This window comes from Symphalangus syndactylus, chromosome 12 (genome assembly GCF_028878055.3).
Source record: "Symphalangus syndactylus isolate Jambi chromosome 12, NHGRI_mSymSyn1-v2.1_pri, whole genome shotgun sequence".
NCBI lineage: Eukaryota > Metazoa > Chordata > Mammalia > Primates > Hylobatidae > Symphalangus > Symphalangus syndactylus.
In genome coordinates this window covers 79,982,888-80,000,247 of record NC_072441.2, presented here as the reverse complement: position 1 = coordinate 80,000,247, position 17,360 = coordinate 79,982,888, and the positions used below count along the sequence as shown (strand labels likewise).

The 17,360-nt window shown below is 44.3% G+C and overlaps 1 protein-coding gene across 6 annotated transcripts in view; it reads right to left on the bottom strand.

Moving 5' to 3' along the window:
• The window catches only part of SNX27 (sorting nexin 27), a 106,870-nt gene that overhangs the window by 6,417 nt on the left and 83,093 nt on the right, over positions 1-17,360 (bottom strand). The window contains exons 9-13 of one of the 6 annotated variants that reach the window (XM_063626297.1): positions 11,651-11,800; positions 11,194-11,322; positions 10,737-10,796; positions 4,973-5,080; positions 237-4,847 (exon numbers count right to left, since the gene is read on the bottom strand). In XM_063626297.1, the coding sequence (XP_063482367.1) occupies positions 5,006-5,080; positions 10,737-10,796; positions 11,194-11,322; positions 11,651-11,800 (414 nt within the window). In that variant the 3' untranslated portion in view covers positions 237-4,847; positions 4,973-5,005. The other 5 variants (XM_063626299.1, XM_063626298.1, XM_063626303.1 and 2 more) reach the window with 5 other exon arrangements.

Here is a 17,360-nt window from a genome sequence, read left to right as displayed (position 1 = left end):
ACCCCTAAAAATGTTTACAGTCTCTGCTGGTTCCCTCCGTGTAAATACCACTACCACCCGTGCGTTATCCAGCCCGCCCGGCCTGGCCCGGACGCTGCCATCTCTCTTTTTGGGAGTTTAGACAATGTTGCCCTTGGATTTTTTTCTCTCTTTTAATTTCTCCCTTTGCTTTGGGGGGTAATTGGGTATTGGGAGGAGGGGTGTGGGGAGGGGTCAAGGGGTTTATTACCCGATCATTTTCTTTAGAAAGAGGTTTTAGGGAAAAGAAAATGGGGTGGGGGTGGGGGTGCTAAGGGGAGACCGGGGAGTCAGTTTCAGACAGTTCTCTATGCTTAACTTATTTATTTATTGCATTTTACTTTTAAAGAGTTGGTCTTTTCTGTCTAAATAAAGAAAAAAGTTTAAAAGCATCAAATAAGAGTCTTGGAAGGTTGAGGGTAGGGGATTGTTCCCTGCCCACACTGGGAAGCGGGAGGGAGGTAGAGAATGAGGTTTGAGAGAGAAAATCGCATCAGGGAAGGCCGGGCCCTTGCTTTTGAGCAGCATCCAGGCCTTGTTCATGGCTTCATGATCCTGTCCTTCAGCCCTTCTTTGGGGCTTAATTCTGGAATGTCCTGCAGAGTTGGGCACAAGGAGATCTCCCCTGTCGGGGGGTCTCCCCTGTATCCAGCTGTGTCCCTCTGAAGGCTGAGGACTTGCAGTCTCACATCTGGACTTCCATTTCTGCACAGAGGCCAGTGTGGATACTGGGAGCCAGTTGTGACACCACCATTTACTAACCACTGCTCTGTAAGTGATTCTGTTCCAAGTCCTTATTGTGCAATTTCCTCATTTTACCTCCTAACAACCTTGTGAGGCAGGATATAGTTTATTTATTTTATTTATTTATTTTGAGACAGGGTCTCGCTCTGTCACTCAAGCTAGAGTGCGATGGTGAGATCATAGCTCACTGCAACCTTGAACTCCTGGTTCAGGGGATCCTCCTGTCTCAGCTTCCCAAGTAGTCAGGACTATAAGTGGCTGCACCACCACGCCCAGCTCATTTTAAAAAATGTGGTTTTTTTTTTTTTTTTTTTTTTGTAGACAGGGTCTCGCTATGTTGCCCAGGCTGGTCTTGAACCCCTGGGCTCAAGCAAACCTCCCGCCTTGGCATCCCAAAGTGCTCAGATTACAGGCATGAGCCACCACGCCCAGCCTAGGTAGGATATAATTTTATAGATGGGAAAAGGAGGCTTGGAAGGTTAACTAACTTCCCTGGAGTCACAAAGCCAGTAAGGCATGGCTGTAGGAGTTGAACCCAGTTAGTCAGACTCCAAAGCCCATGATGTTCTCTTCTTACCTGTTCTTTGACCTGAGGCAAAGATCCCAAGAAGTAGCAAGCAGGCTTAGGAGTGAGTCCTTCAGGTAGAGGGTGGACTACATACATAAGCCCTAAGTCCCTCCACTTCCTAGATTCTTCTCTGTGAGCTGCTTTAGGGCAGGCTCAGGATCACACAGGTGTCTTCTTTGACTTCATAGAACATGTGCTTCTAGGCTGCTACCCCACCCTCAGTATGTCCCTTCTTATAAACTTGCTCAACTTCCAGCTCTGATCTGGCCTCAGGTCAGAGCTCTGTGAAGGCACAACAGTAAATCCCAACTCACCCCCAGATCCCTGCCCTGTACTTCTGCTTCTCTTCATAGACCTCAAACTAAGAATAGTTAAAAAGAGAAGCAAAATGTGAAGTGCTATGCAGATATATATGTGGACGTTGTTTTACGGGGAAAAAAGTGTCTCTTGGATTGGTAAAGATCAGAAATGGGACCTTACAAAGGAGAAGAATCCAGCCAGTATTCTCAGCCAAGTAGATAGCATCTGAAATCTCAACAACACAGAGCTGTTAAGTGTGTGTGGGTGTGCTCAGAGATGAGAAAAAGCCTGTGTAGCAAGGGGGACAGGAATCAGCATTTAATATCTACAAATTTCCCCATGAGCTGCCTCAACTTCAGGGCAGGTTCTAAGTCAGGATAGAAAGACAGAAGGTGGGTTTTAGACCAAACGGCATCTCCCAGAGTGATTCACTGACTCGGGGGTTCTCTCCTAGGGGGTGAGGGTGGCAACAGGACGGAGAAGCTGCCTCCTTCTTGGCCTCTTCCCAGACCTCAGGCAGCGTCTCGGTGTGACAGCCCCTGCTGCAACATCAATGGCTACTTTTATTGTCGGTTTCTTCTTCTAAAATAAGTTATGTTCAAATGTTAATGGCAGCATAAAGGGAAGAGAAGGAAAATAACTTCTTGAGCTAGAAGAGTGGAGCTGACATGTTAATAGCAGGGACAGAGGGGAGCCTTTCAGTTGTAGAAATGAAAGCAAACACTTAGAAAAATACCCTGTTAGGGAGATTAGGTGATGAGACAATGGCTGGGGGAAAAAATAGCCCTAAATAATTCCTTCCACATGTCCCATCCACTTTCCATATTTTTAAAGCTTTGGAAAGCATAAATGTAACGCGAAGTGTCTCTATTTCCTCAGGTTGGACTCTGCTGGCCTGACAGCCAGCCTCTCTGACTTTCAGTGTTTCCTTTGTCTTTTAATTCTCCTGCTAAAATTTCAAAGCCTTTCACAGCCTTGTCTTCAGGTATTTGTGACTGAAGCAATTTCCCACCCATGGCCAAGCCTCATTCTCTTCTCCAAATCTGGTAACTTGAACAGCCCTGATCCAAGCCCCTGGTTCTAATAAGACCCTTGTTCTCTGGGCCCTCTTTCAGTCTATTTCACAGAGCAGTCAGCTTCTTCTTGCTCCTCATAAACTTGGTTTCCCTCCAATATATTGCATCCTCTCACCTGCCTGATGAAAACCAAGTCCCAGTGATACGTTTCTAGCCTAATTTTTGTCCTGAACTCAATTTTGGTATTACCTTTTCTCCCTCAGTCTTCATCATTAGTAAGCAGCACCACTAGGTACCTACTCAAGGATTACACCCTTTCTCTCATGTCTCCTCCCCAGTCCAACTGCAAAGCCCTACTAAGTCTACCTCTAAAGTATTCAGCTGATTTACTTACTCATGTCTCTGCATCTCCACAGCCATCAACACTGTCCATGTCACATTGCTCTCATCTGTCTCCATGTTTCTTCCCCTGCTCTCCTACAATTTGTCCTCCCAAGAAGCCAAGGGTCATCTTTTAAAAGTTAATTCACCAACATTTACTACCTAGTCTGCTTTGTCCAGCACTGTATCCTGGTCACCCTAAACAGTGCCCCAAACATTAGACATTGCTTAGTAAATAAGAAATGACTGTTGGGCATCTATACTGGATTTCCCATCTGTATCTAAATCATCAGAGGGCCAATGCTAAAACTTTCTCCCATAAAGTCCCAACTCATATATTTCTATTTTCTAGTCACATAGACAGAAAACCTCAAGAGTTTTTAGTACTTTCACATAAACTCAATGGTATTAAATCATTTAAGATTTCACTTCCACAAACTTTCTCATATCATTTCCCTCTTTTCAATTATCACTGCCTACACTTATTAACTGAGTAATCATAGCAATTTCCTAATTGGTCCTTCTGTCTATGTTCTGAAGCATCAATCTTTCTAAACTGCAGCTAATAAAAAACAAAACTTCTCTGCTGCTGTTTTTTGTTGTTTTTCATAGAACACCTCAGCCTGGCATTCAAGGCTCTTTGAAGCCTTACTTTCCACTTCATTCCTACACATACCCAAATAGAACTATTCATTGTTCTCTAGGCAAGTTTGGTCCCTTTTCTCCCATGTCTCTTCATTCCCAGTTACTACAGTGTCTGGCACATAATGGCTCAATAAATGTTTGTTGAATGCCTTCTTGTTGAAATCCTTCTCACACTAAAACAGTTCACCTTAAACACTACTTTCTTCATGAAAATCTTAATGGCCCTCATCCACAGGTCTTTCTCCTTCCTTTTCTAGTCCTTATGGCACTTAAACCTTTCACTGCTGTGTATCATGGCCATGCATAAGTGTCTCATTCTTCTGTGAGCCTGTAAGCTGGCAGAAATGTTTCTTTCTTTGCTTTTGTGTCTGTTGCAGTATCTCAAACAATCTCCCCACTCCACCCCCAACAGCAGATACCTAATAAATGTTTGACTTTAACCACTGTAACTCTAATTCTGGAATTCCAGTTTGTTCTTCTTTATGGATTCTTTGCTTCGGAAAGGTAACATTTCCCCCCTCCATTAGCATAGTAGTGTTTCTTAGATTTTAAATATCCAAAGCTAATGGGTGGGTGAATGAATGAGCCCCTAACAATGTCTCTTCCCAAACTGCCAAACAAAATGTCACAATGGTCCTTGGTCTTATGGTCATCAGTTAGGGAACAAAAGCGTGTGGTCGGAAGTTGTAAAAATAATAATGAAGCTTTATAAAAAAATTAAAATGTCTCACCCACCACAAATGCTGAGCTTTTCAGACCACAGTCAGCTCATAAACAAATGTGCAGAGAGGAGCAGGTACTCTTGAGAGAAGGTGGTTAGGCCCCAGCCCCTCAGATGCCTCTGTAAAAGCAAAAGGCAGTAGGACCACCCTTCTTCTCAGGAGTGTGGGAGCAGGGGAGAGTAAGGCCACCCACAATGCCTAGTTTTGTGCTGGACATTCAATAGTCATAATGTGTTCCTTTCAGTCCAGATCCCAAAGAGAAAAACTTTCCCGATTTACCTGAAAAAGTATATACCTGTTGCTGGGGGTGGAGAGGAGGGGCCATTGCTAAGATCTGTACCAAAGGCTCTGCCAGGCTCTATCTGCATGGCAGAGAAAGGAATCCTGTGAATCTTCAAAGGATTTTTGTGCAAGCTTGCAGATGGGAGGGGTAAGCTCAATCACCTCTGAGATCTGAAGGAGAAGAAGGAATTTTCAAAGGAGCCACTGGGAAGAGAACTGCAAACCAAGGGCCTCCTGTGGCTTCTTTCCTCACCCTTCTCCATTCCCTGCACTCAAAAAACTGCCCCACTAGTTACCTGGGAAAACTGGTTAGATGTTTCTTCTTCTTTTCAGACTGACCACTCTGACTCAAATCTCAAAGGTCCCTGTTCACTTCTTCCCACACAACCCAAAGGATTTGTAGTCTAGGAAACCAAAGAAGTGTTTGATCAATAAATCAATTTATTTAAAAGAATATGTTACAATTAATTACACTAAGTGACATTACCAAACAATTTTAGAGTGGTTAGCTCTAGAACAAGGAATGAAAGAAACACTGTTAGCCATTATTGTGTCTGTGTATTTTCTCTTCACATTTCTTAAATCACAAATAAAAAATACAAGATACTGCAGTGAAAATACAATTAGAGTTTCTCTGAAATAAATTAAATGTGCATGGCCTGGGAAAAACTGAAGCCCAGCTCACTGGCTTAAAAAGGGGTCATGATATAAAATTAATGTCCAAGTTTAGCAGGCGGCCAAGTGCCCCCACCCCATATCACTCCCCTCTTTGTTTCTATTCCTTACCACAGCCCTGACCTTCCCACATACCCTAGATTATTGCTGAGGAGTGAGCTGATGCTGTCCTGGCAGCAATGAGGCCTGGCGTGATGTGCTCAGGTTTAGGGGAACAGGAAGTCAAGAGGTGGACCTGGAAGATGGGGAGCTAAAGAAGCATACCCACTACCTCTCTTCTGCCCCCCTCTCTCTGAGTGTTCTATCACATCATCCTCCAAAAGGAAGCCACTGTGACACAATGAAGCTGGTGAAGAAACAGCAGTATGCTGGGGTCAACAGATCAAAGAGCTTCCACTGCTGAATGAATCTAGCCAAACAGCATGATGGCGAGAAGGGAGGGCACAGCAGTCCCTCCTGGTCTGGAAAATTCAGGTCAACTAGGATGCAGTCCCCTTCAAGAAAACTACCTCCTAGGAGCCCATCCCAGAAGTTGGCAAATTCTGAGATAGGAGAGGGAGTGTCATCTCCTGTCAGTGCCCTATTATGCTGTTCCAAGTGCTGGGTTTGGAGCTACAGGAAGGGATAACCCAAAGCTACTGGCCTGGGTAACTAAAGGATGAAACTAAATGGGCCAGGCATGAGGATGTTTGAATATTTATCTAATTCCTCCCTGAGAGCTCGGTCCAGGCCTAGGAGATGCCCTGAGCACGCACATATCTGTACCTGTGTTTAGGCCTAGGGTAAGGACAGGGCGGAAAAATGGAGAATAGAATAAACATATAAAGAGGAGAGGCCCAAAGCATGGCCCAAGGGAACCTTTCTGCAGGGACAGGTTCCTCAGGGTCTACACTTTCTCCTGGGCCATAAAAAGCTCTGAGCTTCTACCCCAGAGGATAGAAACCAAGTGTGGAGGAAAGCCAGTGAGAGACCAGGAGGATCCTGCTGGTTCTGCTGGGATAAAGCTGGGGGCACTGGGAGACCCCCTCTTCTCAGGGACAAATTGCAAAAGAAGTCTGGGTAGAAGCCTCCCTGGGCAGAAGCTGGGACTAAAAAGAACAGTAGGGATTACAGAAAGGAAGTGCAGAGGAAGGGGAGAGAGAAGAGTCACAACTAACACTGCTTCATGCAAAGAAGGGCTTGATCCTATGGGATCCACGCAGCCACAGGGACCCCGCCTCCATCACCCAAGGCCGTGCATGGGTGGAAGAGAAGAAGGCGCTATCCTTCAGGGGTGCCCTCCTTCCCCACCTCCTTGCTGCAGCTGGGTGCTTTGTTACTGGGACACTTTCAAGAAGGGCTGTTCCTAAATAAATTCTGCCAACAGGCCAACTACCTATAGGGCCCTCACCTAATCTCCAAAGCACCAAGTGAATGCTATGCCAGAAAGGGAACATAACACCATCTACCCATTCTAAGGGGCCCCCAAATCCCTATGACTCATTTCTGAAGGTCAGCATTCAAGCTGTCGCATGGAATCCCAGCTCTGTTCATTACTGTCCCACTCTGAACGAGTAGGGGCAAATTGCTATTTTTACAGTTTGAACAAAGCTGGTGCCAAGTCTCTTTAGCATCTAGGAGTGGGAAATCAACATGTCTTCTTTTCAGGGTCCTTTGGCTCATTTTAAATTTATTTAAGCCAAAAGAAGTTAGTTCTGTGTCAAAGTCTTCAAATTAGGGATCCCTCTGCAACTTTACACATTCAGCATTCTTATGTTTTGTACTCTGTGATTCTACCTAGATTTGGAGAAGGTGAGGGAGGAAAGGCTGTCCTCTTTGATCCCATACCATGCAGGGGCAAATGGCTGCCAGGATAACAAAATAAGAAAGAAAGAAAGAAAAGTGGGCCAGGCGCAGTGGCTCACTCCTGCAATCCTAGCACTTTGGGAGGCCGAGGTGGGCAGATTACTTGAGGTCAGGAGTTCAAAACGAACCTGGCCATCATGGTGAAACCCCGCCTCTACCAAAAATACAAAAAATTAGTGGGGCATGGTGGTGTACACCTGTAATCCCAGCTACTTGGGAGACTGAGGCAGGAGAATTGCTTGAACCCAGGAGGCGGAGGGTGCAGTGAGCCGAGATCGTGCCACTGCACTCCAGCCTGGGTGACAGAGCAAGACTCTGGAAAAAAAAACACACACACAAAAAAAAAAAAAGGAAGGAAGGAAGGAAGGAAGGAAGGAAGGAAGGGGAAAGAAAAGTGGCCTCACAATGATTTGCAACAACAAATTACAAAAAAGAGATGAAAGAAGGAAAGCAAAAGAAAGAGAAAGAAAGAAAGAAAAAAGAAAGAAAGAAAGAAAGAAAGAAAGAAAGAAAGAAAGAAAGAAAGAAAGAAAGAAAGAAAAAGTGGCCTCACAATGATTTGCAAAAACAAGTAACAAAAAAGAGACTTTCCAACCACCCCAAAACTGCTTAGTAGAGTTGACTACAACCAATTATGACTGTCTCCCAGTTAGAGCAAAAGATGTCATCCTAGGAAGGTTTTTGTTTAGAAAGGGGAGAAGGGAAAAAGAAAAGGCTCAAAGATGTGTTTTAGTTGCATCTGAGCCTGACTTGGTGCTTCTTATGCACTATCTACAGAGCTTAGGGGCAGGGAATATTGTCCTACCCCAATTAGCCCTGGCTTCTGATCCTGGGATGCAGCTCTTAAGTCTCAAAGGGTCTAGCTGCAAGATCAGATGAGGAGCTCTTTAAGGGACGGAAAGCAGAAAGGTTTTCCTTCAGTCTCCTTTCAATTAAAACTTGGGAGAGCCAATCTAATCAACCGTATACCTACTGCTCCTTCCTGGGTCCTCAGCTGGCTTGGATGGGGCTATCGTTTGGTTGGCACAGACCACTGACCCACTGCAAGTTTCCCCAAGGCCTTGAAGATACTATTGGATTCATTCCCATCACTGTTGTTTAAGGAAGTCACAGAGAATGCCGTAGTTATGGGTGGTTATTGGTCAGGAATGGAGGAGGTAAAACCTCATGTACATAGGGCATTGCTTGCTTTCTTTCCTCTATGTAAGTCCAACGTGTGTGCCTAAGGTATCAGCTTAACTCTGGTCCTGAGTACTCTCCCTGCTGCAAAAAAGGCAGGGAAGGACACAGTGGCTCATGCCTGTAATCCCAGCACTTTGGGAGGCTGAGACAAGAGGATCACCTGAGGCCAGGAGTTTAAGACCAGCCTGGGCAACATAGTGAGACCCTGTCTCTACAAAAAAATTTTAAAAAGAATTAGCCAGGTGTGGTGGTGCACACCTGTAGTCCCAGCTACTCAGGAGGGTGAGGCGGAAGGATCACCTGAGCCCAGGAATTCAAGGTAACAGTGAGCTATGATCATGCCACCACACTCCAGTCTGGGCGACAGTGTAAGACCCTGTCGCAGGAAAAAAAAAAAAAAAAAAAAGGCAAGGAAAACAGGAAATTACTACCATGAAGTGTTTCAGGTTCAGGTTCCCATGGCATCAACCTCCTGAGCCCACCTGCAACTTCACTCAGGGCCGGTTGAGGGAAAGCATACCGAGGCTCTAGGAAAGCAGGAAGGAGGTGCAGAATGTAGCTAGAAAGCCAGGAGTGAGAGAAACAGATGGATCAAAAAAACTGTCACGGAATCAAGAGACCATACCAGGACTTTAGGCTCTCCCTGCAGAACTACAGCCTGTTAACCTTGAGAAACACACCTCTTTCTCCTCCCCAGCACCCTCGTGGAAGATAAAGAACCTATACTCCTTGCTCCCAGACTCTATGGCAACCCATGAGCTGGAATCTATACTCAATACAAAAAAAGGGGCAAAAATCCAAGCAGGTTGTAAACTTTTCAAGTCCTTCATGAGGAGAGGTATTTTTCCCTGTAAAATGCTTTTTTTTTTCCTTTTTAAAGTTTGTTTCAAAAGAAAGAGAGCACGAGAGAGGTCATGGATTCTAGTGAAAGGTGTGTAAAAACACAAGCTAAAAAAGGTACTGCCATCAATATGAAATTTAAAAAGAAATATATATATATGTATATACGTGCAGCTAATTTGTGTATATATAATTTTTACATACATACATATATATGTCTGAACAGTGCAAATGGATGAAGTTCATAGTTCCAGTTTTAAAAATATAGTACAAGGAGAGGCTGTTGGTATGAGGCCCAGGTGAAAGGACAAAGATACCTTTGGCAAGTTGGTTGGGCTTATTTCTTTTCCTGTCTTAACTAAGTTGACTTCTGGTGCTGACCGATCTGCTGTTCACTACCACCTCAATTCCAGAGACATGAAATTCAGAGGGGGTTATTAATAATATTTAGTTTAGGGCTTTTGAATATAACGACTTTAACTTTTTCTCTTCTTTTGTGTTAATGGTTACTCTGTCTGAAATGGGACATGAAAGGAGTAAGAGGATGGGGGTGAAGGGAAGGGAAGGGGATAAGGAAAGGCTAGGTGGCCACATCTCTCTGCTGTGACCTCGCCATCTGGAAAATGTTCTGAAAGGAAAAAAAAAAAAAAAGAGTTATTGGGAAGCCACATCTCCTCTTATCTGGAGACAACTCCTCAAACAGAAGCTAAAAAGATATGCCTGGATGACTCAATCTGATTGGCCGCATCTTTCCTGATATAACTTCTCATCTAGAATCATAGCCTTTTAGAGCTGGAAGGGACCTTGGATATTAACTACATGGTTCAGTCTTCCTGTTTCGCAGAAGAGAAAACTGAGAGCTAGGGAGGCTGATTTACCCAAAATTACACAGAGGAAAAAAAAGCCAGGAGAAAACCCAGATAAAATTCCCAGAGCCCAATGTTCTTTCTACTGTACTAAGAATATAAATTTTCATGTTCTTGACTTGACCTCCTGATTCTTTCAAAGATTTTCTTTGAGAATAAGTAACTAATTATTCAGAATCTTCCAAATTCTGTTCCAGCACTGGCATATACAGACAGCAGTAAAGCAACAGCAAACACCTTCCCTCACACACACATTCTTGGTTTGCCTAGAAAGACTGCCAGGACTCATCCAGTCAAGACGGCTACAACTGAGGACAGTTTCCCCTGTGGGTCAGGAACAACATGGAGGGTGATCTGATTTAAAAAACTGGCAGAGGAGGGTCCATGAAGTCATGAGAGATGGAAGAGCCTGTAGCCAATGTCCACCCTCTAGACAAGGGAAGAAGCAGGGCTTTTTTGCACAACCCGTTCACCATCCAGAGGCCAACCTTGCTGGAAGAATGTCCTGGCTCACATGAGATAATCAGTCTCTAACTAATATTCCTAGAAAGACAGAGATGGAGGTGAGGGTCCCAGGTATTTGGCCACAGGCCTATAAATTTTAAAGAAACAAAAAGATGAAAAGGTCAATTCAAGGACTGTTCAGAATTACCTCTTTTCTCCACTTGAGCTCGCAGAACACCCTCTCGAAGCACTCATGCATGTAATTGAACTGAAAAGAAAGGTGGTGACACTCACTAACTTCTCAAGAGCAGGCACCTCAGGACTCTGCCTTTGAACTCCTGTCCCCAGTCATCCCATCTTCCAAACTCAGTCTAGAGAAATACCCTGACAAATACCATAAAACCCAGGCCTGGTTCATCCCCTATTCTCTAGCTCCTTCTAGTGGTAACTACGAGCCAAGTGGGATAGGAAATTGCCAATTCCAGTCAGGCCTAAAACAAAGACAGGATGAATCTGGGGGCTCCAGGATTCAAACAGGTTCAGATCTCAAGATAACTACTAGCTCTATCTCTCTCTCCATTTATGCATATAGCTAAAAAAAAAAAAAACAAAATAAAACAAAAAAACAAACTAAGTCCCAGTTACTTTCCCCAAATTGCACTCACATATGGCGTGAAGATTTTAACCCATCGGGGCTTCTTCTCTCCTCGTGCATATTCGAAACAGAAGGCCATCCCTTCTTCATCTGTGTCCCATCGCTGCATCTCATCCCATTCAAATGCAATTACCTGGTTCTGGACAACCAAGACAAGGGAGTAAGGTACAGTCTGTGTTTCAGAGTGCTGGGGAACTGAGGTAGGGGGTTCTGAACCAGGAGACAGAAGAGAAATGAATGGAGATGTCTGCATCGCTTCAGAGAAAGGACTGTGATAGAAGAATACAAATCAGTGGAAGCAGCCAATGAAGTTGTGGATCAGTGTGGATTCCATGCCTGTTTATTTGCCCCGGTCAAAATACAGTTTTGATTTCATTTCCCCCTAAAAAGGAATTAAAACATCACAAGCAAGTGAGCATCAAAGTATCTCCAGTCCTCGTAGCCAGAGCCCTATGCTGAAAACTCACCTCCAGCTGTCCTTCTTCAGTGCAGGCATGCAGTTTAAAGTGCGTGATGCTGATGGCTGTGATAACATGCCCCTTCCTCCTGGAGTCACAGGCACAGTGGGGAAAGATGATTTCATTGTAGCCCTCACAAGTCCTTAGCATGTTGAGGTACTAAAAAAAAAAAAAAGGGAGAAACAGGGTTACTATGGTATTAAACACAATGAAGAGCTATTGAGATGTGGTGCAAGAAAAAGAACAAAGAGTATTCTCACCCAACAACCTGAAGACCTGGCCTCTGGTCTCGCACCCATCTCTAAGTTGGGAAAGGACTCTGAGACAATTCTTTTCTTTTTATTTTTTGAGACCAAGTCTTGCTCTGTCACTTAGGCTGGAGTGCAGTAGCATGATCTTGGCTCACTGAAACCTCAACCTCCAGGGCTCAAGCAATCTTCCCACCTTAGCCTCCAGTGATCCTCCTGCCTCAGCCTCCCAAGTAGCTGGGACCATGGGCACACACCACCATACCCAGCTAAATTTTGATTTTCTATAGACAGGGTCTCCCTATGCTACCCACACTGGTCTTGAACTGGGCTCAACTAATCCTCCCACCTCAGCCACTGCAAGTGCAAGGGTTACAGGCATGAGCCACCGTGCCTGGCTAGCAATTCTTTATCCCACTTTCAACTTCTACTTTTTTTTTTTCTTTTTTTCTTTGCCGTAAGTAAGGAAACAACACCTTCATACTTCTAACCCTCCTTTCTCTACTTCAAAAAGATACAGGCCAGGCGGTGGCTCAAGCCTGTAATCCCAACACTTTGAGAGGCCGATGCGGGTGGATCACGAGGTGAGGAAATCAAGACCACCCTGGCTAACACAGTGAAACCCCGTCTCAATGGAGTGCGGTGGCATGACCATGTCTCACTGCAGCCTCAAATACCTAAAAATACAAAAAATTAGCCAAGCGTGGTGACACACGCCTGTAATTCCAGCTACTCGGGAGGCTGAGGCAGGAGAATCGCTTGAACCCAGGAGGCAGAGGTTGCAGTGAGCTGAGATTGTGCCACTGCACTCCAGCCTGGGAGACAGAGCAAGACATTGTCTCAGGGGGAAAAAAAAAAAAAAAAACTGGAAAAACAAAAAGATACACAGATGAAAACCATTAGATATACTATAACCAGGACTCACAGGGCTAGAAGGGGTCTCACAATTCTGTTTAGTCTGATCCTCTATTTGCATTGTAATCAAGGGATGGGAATCTAATCTATCCTTACAATTAAGAAAGGGAGTAATATTTATCTCTTTTTTTTTTTTTTTTTGAGACGGAGTCTGGCTCTGTCGTCCAGGCTGGAGTGCGGTGGCGCGATCTCGGCTCACTGCAAGCTCTGCCTCCCGGGTTCATGCTATTCTCCTGCCTCAGCCTCCTGAGTAGCTGGGACTAAGGCGCCCACCACCACGCCTGGCTAATGTTTTGTATTTTTAGTAGAGATGGGGTTTCACCGGGTTAGCCAAGATGGTCTCGATCTCCTGACCTTGTGATCCACCCGCCTCGGCCTCCCAAGGTACTGGGATTACAGGCGTGAGCCACCGCGTCCGGTGGTAACATTTCTCTTTATTCCTTTCCCAATCAAAAGTTACAATGATCTGTAGTAAGGATTAAGCTACCCCAAATCTCATATTTACAAAATGTTAAAACTGAAAGAGACTTTAAAAATGAGCCATTTTATGGGAACTCAGAATAAGATGAGACTAGCCTGCAGTCACAAGTAATAATAAGTGGCACAACTAGGACTAGAACCCAGGTTTAATTTCCAGGCCTCTGTTCCTGTTACTGTCACCGACTAGTCCCCAAATCAACCCCATTGTCCCCTGGGTCTCCAGTATATATGGTTCCTTGAAAAGCATCTGGACCAAAATGAAGTGCCACATATGATTCTCACAGTTACAACGCTGTAAAACAGAGGGGCCAGGTGCAATGCTCATGCCTGTAATCCCAGCACTTTGGGAGGCTGCGGCAGGAAGATTGCTTGAGCTCAGGAATTTGAAACCAGCCTGGGCAACAGAGTGACACCTTGTCTCTACAAAAAATTTCAAAATTAGCTGGGCTGGTGGTATGTGCCTGTAGTCCTAGCTATTTGGAGGCTTAGGCAGGAGGATAGGTTGAGCTCAGGAGTTCAAGCCCAGGGTAGTCTGGTCATGCCACTGCACTCCAGCCTGGGCAACAGAGCAAGTCTCCATCTCTTTATTTATTTATTTATTTATTTATTTATTATTTTTTAATTGAGACAGAGTCTTACTCTGTCACCCAGGCTGGAGTGCAGGAGTGTGACCATGTCTCACTGCAGCCTCTGCTTCCCAGGTTCAAGCAATTCTCATGCCTCAGCCTCCTGAGTAACTGGGACCACAGATGTGCACCACAACACCTGGCTAATACTTTGTATTTTTAGTAGAGACGGGGTTTCGCCATGTTGGCCAGGCTGGTCTCGAACTCCTGGCCTCAAGTGATCTGCCTGCCTTGGCCTCCCAAAATGCTGGGATTACAGGTGTGAGCCACCATGCCCAGCCTAGAAGTGCAACAATATTTCAATCACATCATTTTTCTTCCCTCCCTCCTTCTGTCGCCCTATTTCACCTTCTCTTTTTTATTGTCCTTCCTAGATCAGTGATAAACATGGATACTGGTTAATCCTGCCATTGGCACTATAAACAAAATAAATCTCTGACTCCTATAGTTTGGTAAATATGACAGGGGTGGGTGGTATAGAACAGAACTCTTCTGGGGTTATAATAAACAGCAATGCCTGAAACACAGAGGAGTGAGTAAGAGGCCCAGACTACCCTGGGCTTGAATCCTGGCCCCATTACTTCCATTACTTCCTAACTGTGCAACCTTGCGCAAGTTACTTTAAGGCAAGCAAATTACTTAATCCCAGGTGCCTCAGTTTCCTCTTCCATAAATGGGAAATAATAATAGCATCTAAACCACAGTGTGATTTGTGAGCATTAAATACAAGAGTATTTGGCTGGGCATGGTGGCTCACACTTGTAATCCCAACACTTTGGGAGGCTGAGGTGGGAGGATCACTTGAACCCAGGAGTTAGAGACCAGCCTAGGCAATATAGTGAAACCCCATCTCTACAAAAAAACAAAAAAAAATTTTGCTGGGCACCTGTAGTCCTAGCTACTTGGGAGGGTGAGGTGGGAGGATTGCTTGAGCCCAGGAGGTCAAGGCTATGATGGCACCACTGCACTCCAGCCTGGCTGAGATTGCACCACTGCAATCTCAAAATAAGTGACCTGTCTCAAAATAAGAAATAAAAATAAAAAAGATATTTAACATAGTACTCAGCCATAATTAGGCATTTAATAAATGACAGCTAAAAAAAACTTTTAAAGTATCTGGAAATTACTTTTAAAAATTCCTGGGGTGAGCTTCAAGTCAGTGACAGTAAAACAAACAAACAAACAAACAAATCTCCTGAGGGGAAAAAAGCATGTGAGTGAGATAGAGGCAACATGAATGGCAGAAAGTCGAAGGCTATTGAAGCTGGGTAATGGATACATGGGGATTAATTGTATTTTTCTTCCAACTTCTTTATGCATTTAAAAATTTATACGGCTGGGTGTGGTGGCTCATGCCTGTAATCTCAGCACTTTGGGAGGCCAAGGCAGGCAGATCACCTGAGGTCAGGAGTTCGAGACCAGCCTGGCCAACATGGTGAAACCCCATTTTTACTAAAAATACAAAAATTAGCCAGGCATAGTGGCATGCACCTGTAATCCCAGCTACATGAGAGGCTGAGGCAGAATTGCTTGAACCTGGAAGGTGGAGGCTGCAGTGAGGCGAGATTGTGCCACTGCACTCCAGCCTGCCTGGGCAACAGACTGAGACTCCACCTCAAAAAAAAAAAAAAAAAAAAAAAAAAAGTATATATAGATACAATAAAATGTTAAAAGAAAAAGAACACCCTAGCAACCAGGCCTCTGGCACTCAATCCAAGCCATCTTCCTAACACAGTCATCAGAAACTTTACATGCTCAATAAGCAGCAATTCTGCTCCAGGACACTTAACACCTCTGTAAATGCCAGTGGGTGTCGCTGACCCTTGAAACTAGTACTATTCATGTCCTTTAACAAAATAGGATTACATATAGCACATCTGTTAAGAGGTCTCTTCGTTGAGAGGTACCACTACTGTTTGGACAAATATTTCTGCCACAATCTCTAATTGGGAGTTTTACTATAATAGATCTTTAAAAAGAGAGAAGCATGCCGACAAAGGCAGGGATTTGGGAAAAGAGATCAGAAGAAGCGTGGGGCTCTGAGTATCTTCAACTCTCTCTTTGTGACCTTGAGTAAGTTACTCTACCTGGGGTCTTCTCTTCTGCCATCTGGAAATAAGACATTGCTGCTATCCTGTCTTCCCTGATGCAGAGAAAAAACATATGCACTGGAGCCTGACAAAAATGGGTTCAAATCACATTTTCAAATTCTAGTTCCACTTCTGAGAAGCTATGTCATCTTAGGTAAGAATCTTAATCTCTCAGGCTCCACTTCTCTGTAAAGTAGGAATAATACCTGCAGGGTTGTTATAAGGAGAAAATGAGACTTCATATAAAGTGCCTAGACCAGTCAGGCACATAATACATGCCCTCTCCATCCCCTCTGAATCAAAAGACTAATTTATCCCTCTGTATTCAAGAATGTAGTCCTTGAAAGCAAAAGACCTTCAGGGGACTTCTTAATGGCATAAGCTCTAAAAATAACCCAAGTGAAAAGTAAGGGCACCTGTGCCCTTCGTGAGCCGATAAAGGTAAAGTCTTATTGGAAGACAAGGTTTTCAGAGAGCTCAGACTGAGCAGTATTTATCAGCATTAAGTGGGCAGTCTCTACATTCCTGGGCTTGCACAAAGCCTCAAAGAAGAAACATTTAAAATTTTACAGGAGAGGATCAGAAAAAACAACCAGGTAGTATCATGCTTACTACCTGGGTGACAAAATAATCTGTACACCAAACTCCCATGACATGCAGTTTACCTGTGTAACAAACCTGCACGTGTCCCTGAACCTAAAATAAGTTAAAAAAACCTTTTTATATAAATCAAAAATTTGTAAAAGAAAGGTGAATTTTTTTTTTTTTTTGAGACGGAGTCTCGCTCTGTTGCCCAGGCTGGAGTGCAGTGGCATGATCTCAGCTCACTGCAACGTCCGCCTCCCAGGTTCAAGCAATTCTCCTGCCTCAGCCTCCTGAGTAGCTGGGACTATAGGCGTGCACCCCTACACCCAGCAATTTGTTGTACTTTTAGTAGAGACGGGGTTTCACCATGCTGGCCAGGCTGGTCTCGAACTCCTGACCTTGTGATCTGCCTGCCTGGGCCTCCCAAAGTGCTGGGATTACAGGCGTGAGCCACCGTGCCTCGCTGAATTTTTGCTTTTAAGCATGTTTACGTGATATTTAAAAGGGTATTTGGTATTTAAAACACCAAATCATCCTGCCCATTCTCCTTTCAGGGACTTCCCACTTAAAGTTGATAAATACTACCCAACCTGAGTCTCTCTGACCACCCTGTCTCCCAATGAGACTTTACTCTGTTGTCTCACCAAGGACACAGGTTCCCTTAGTTTTCACCTTAAGTTTTGAGTAGCTAAATATGTATCCCGAATTATCTCCCTTTATTCATGTATCATGTAGAAAGTGGCCCATTTAAGCCAGAGAATTGGACAGGTATAGT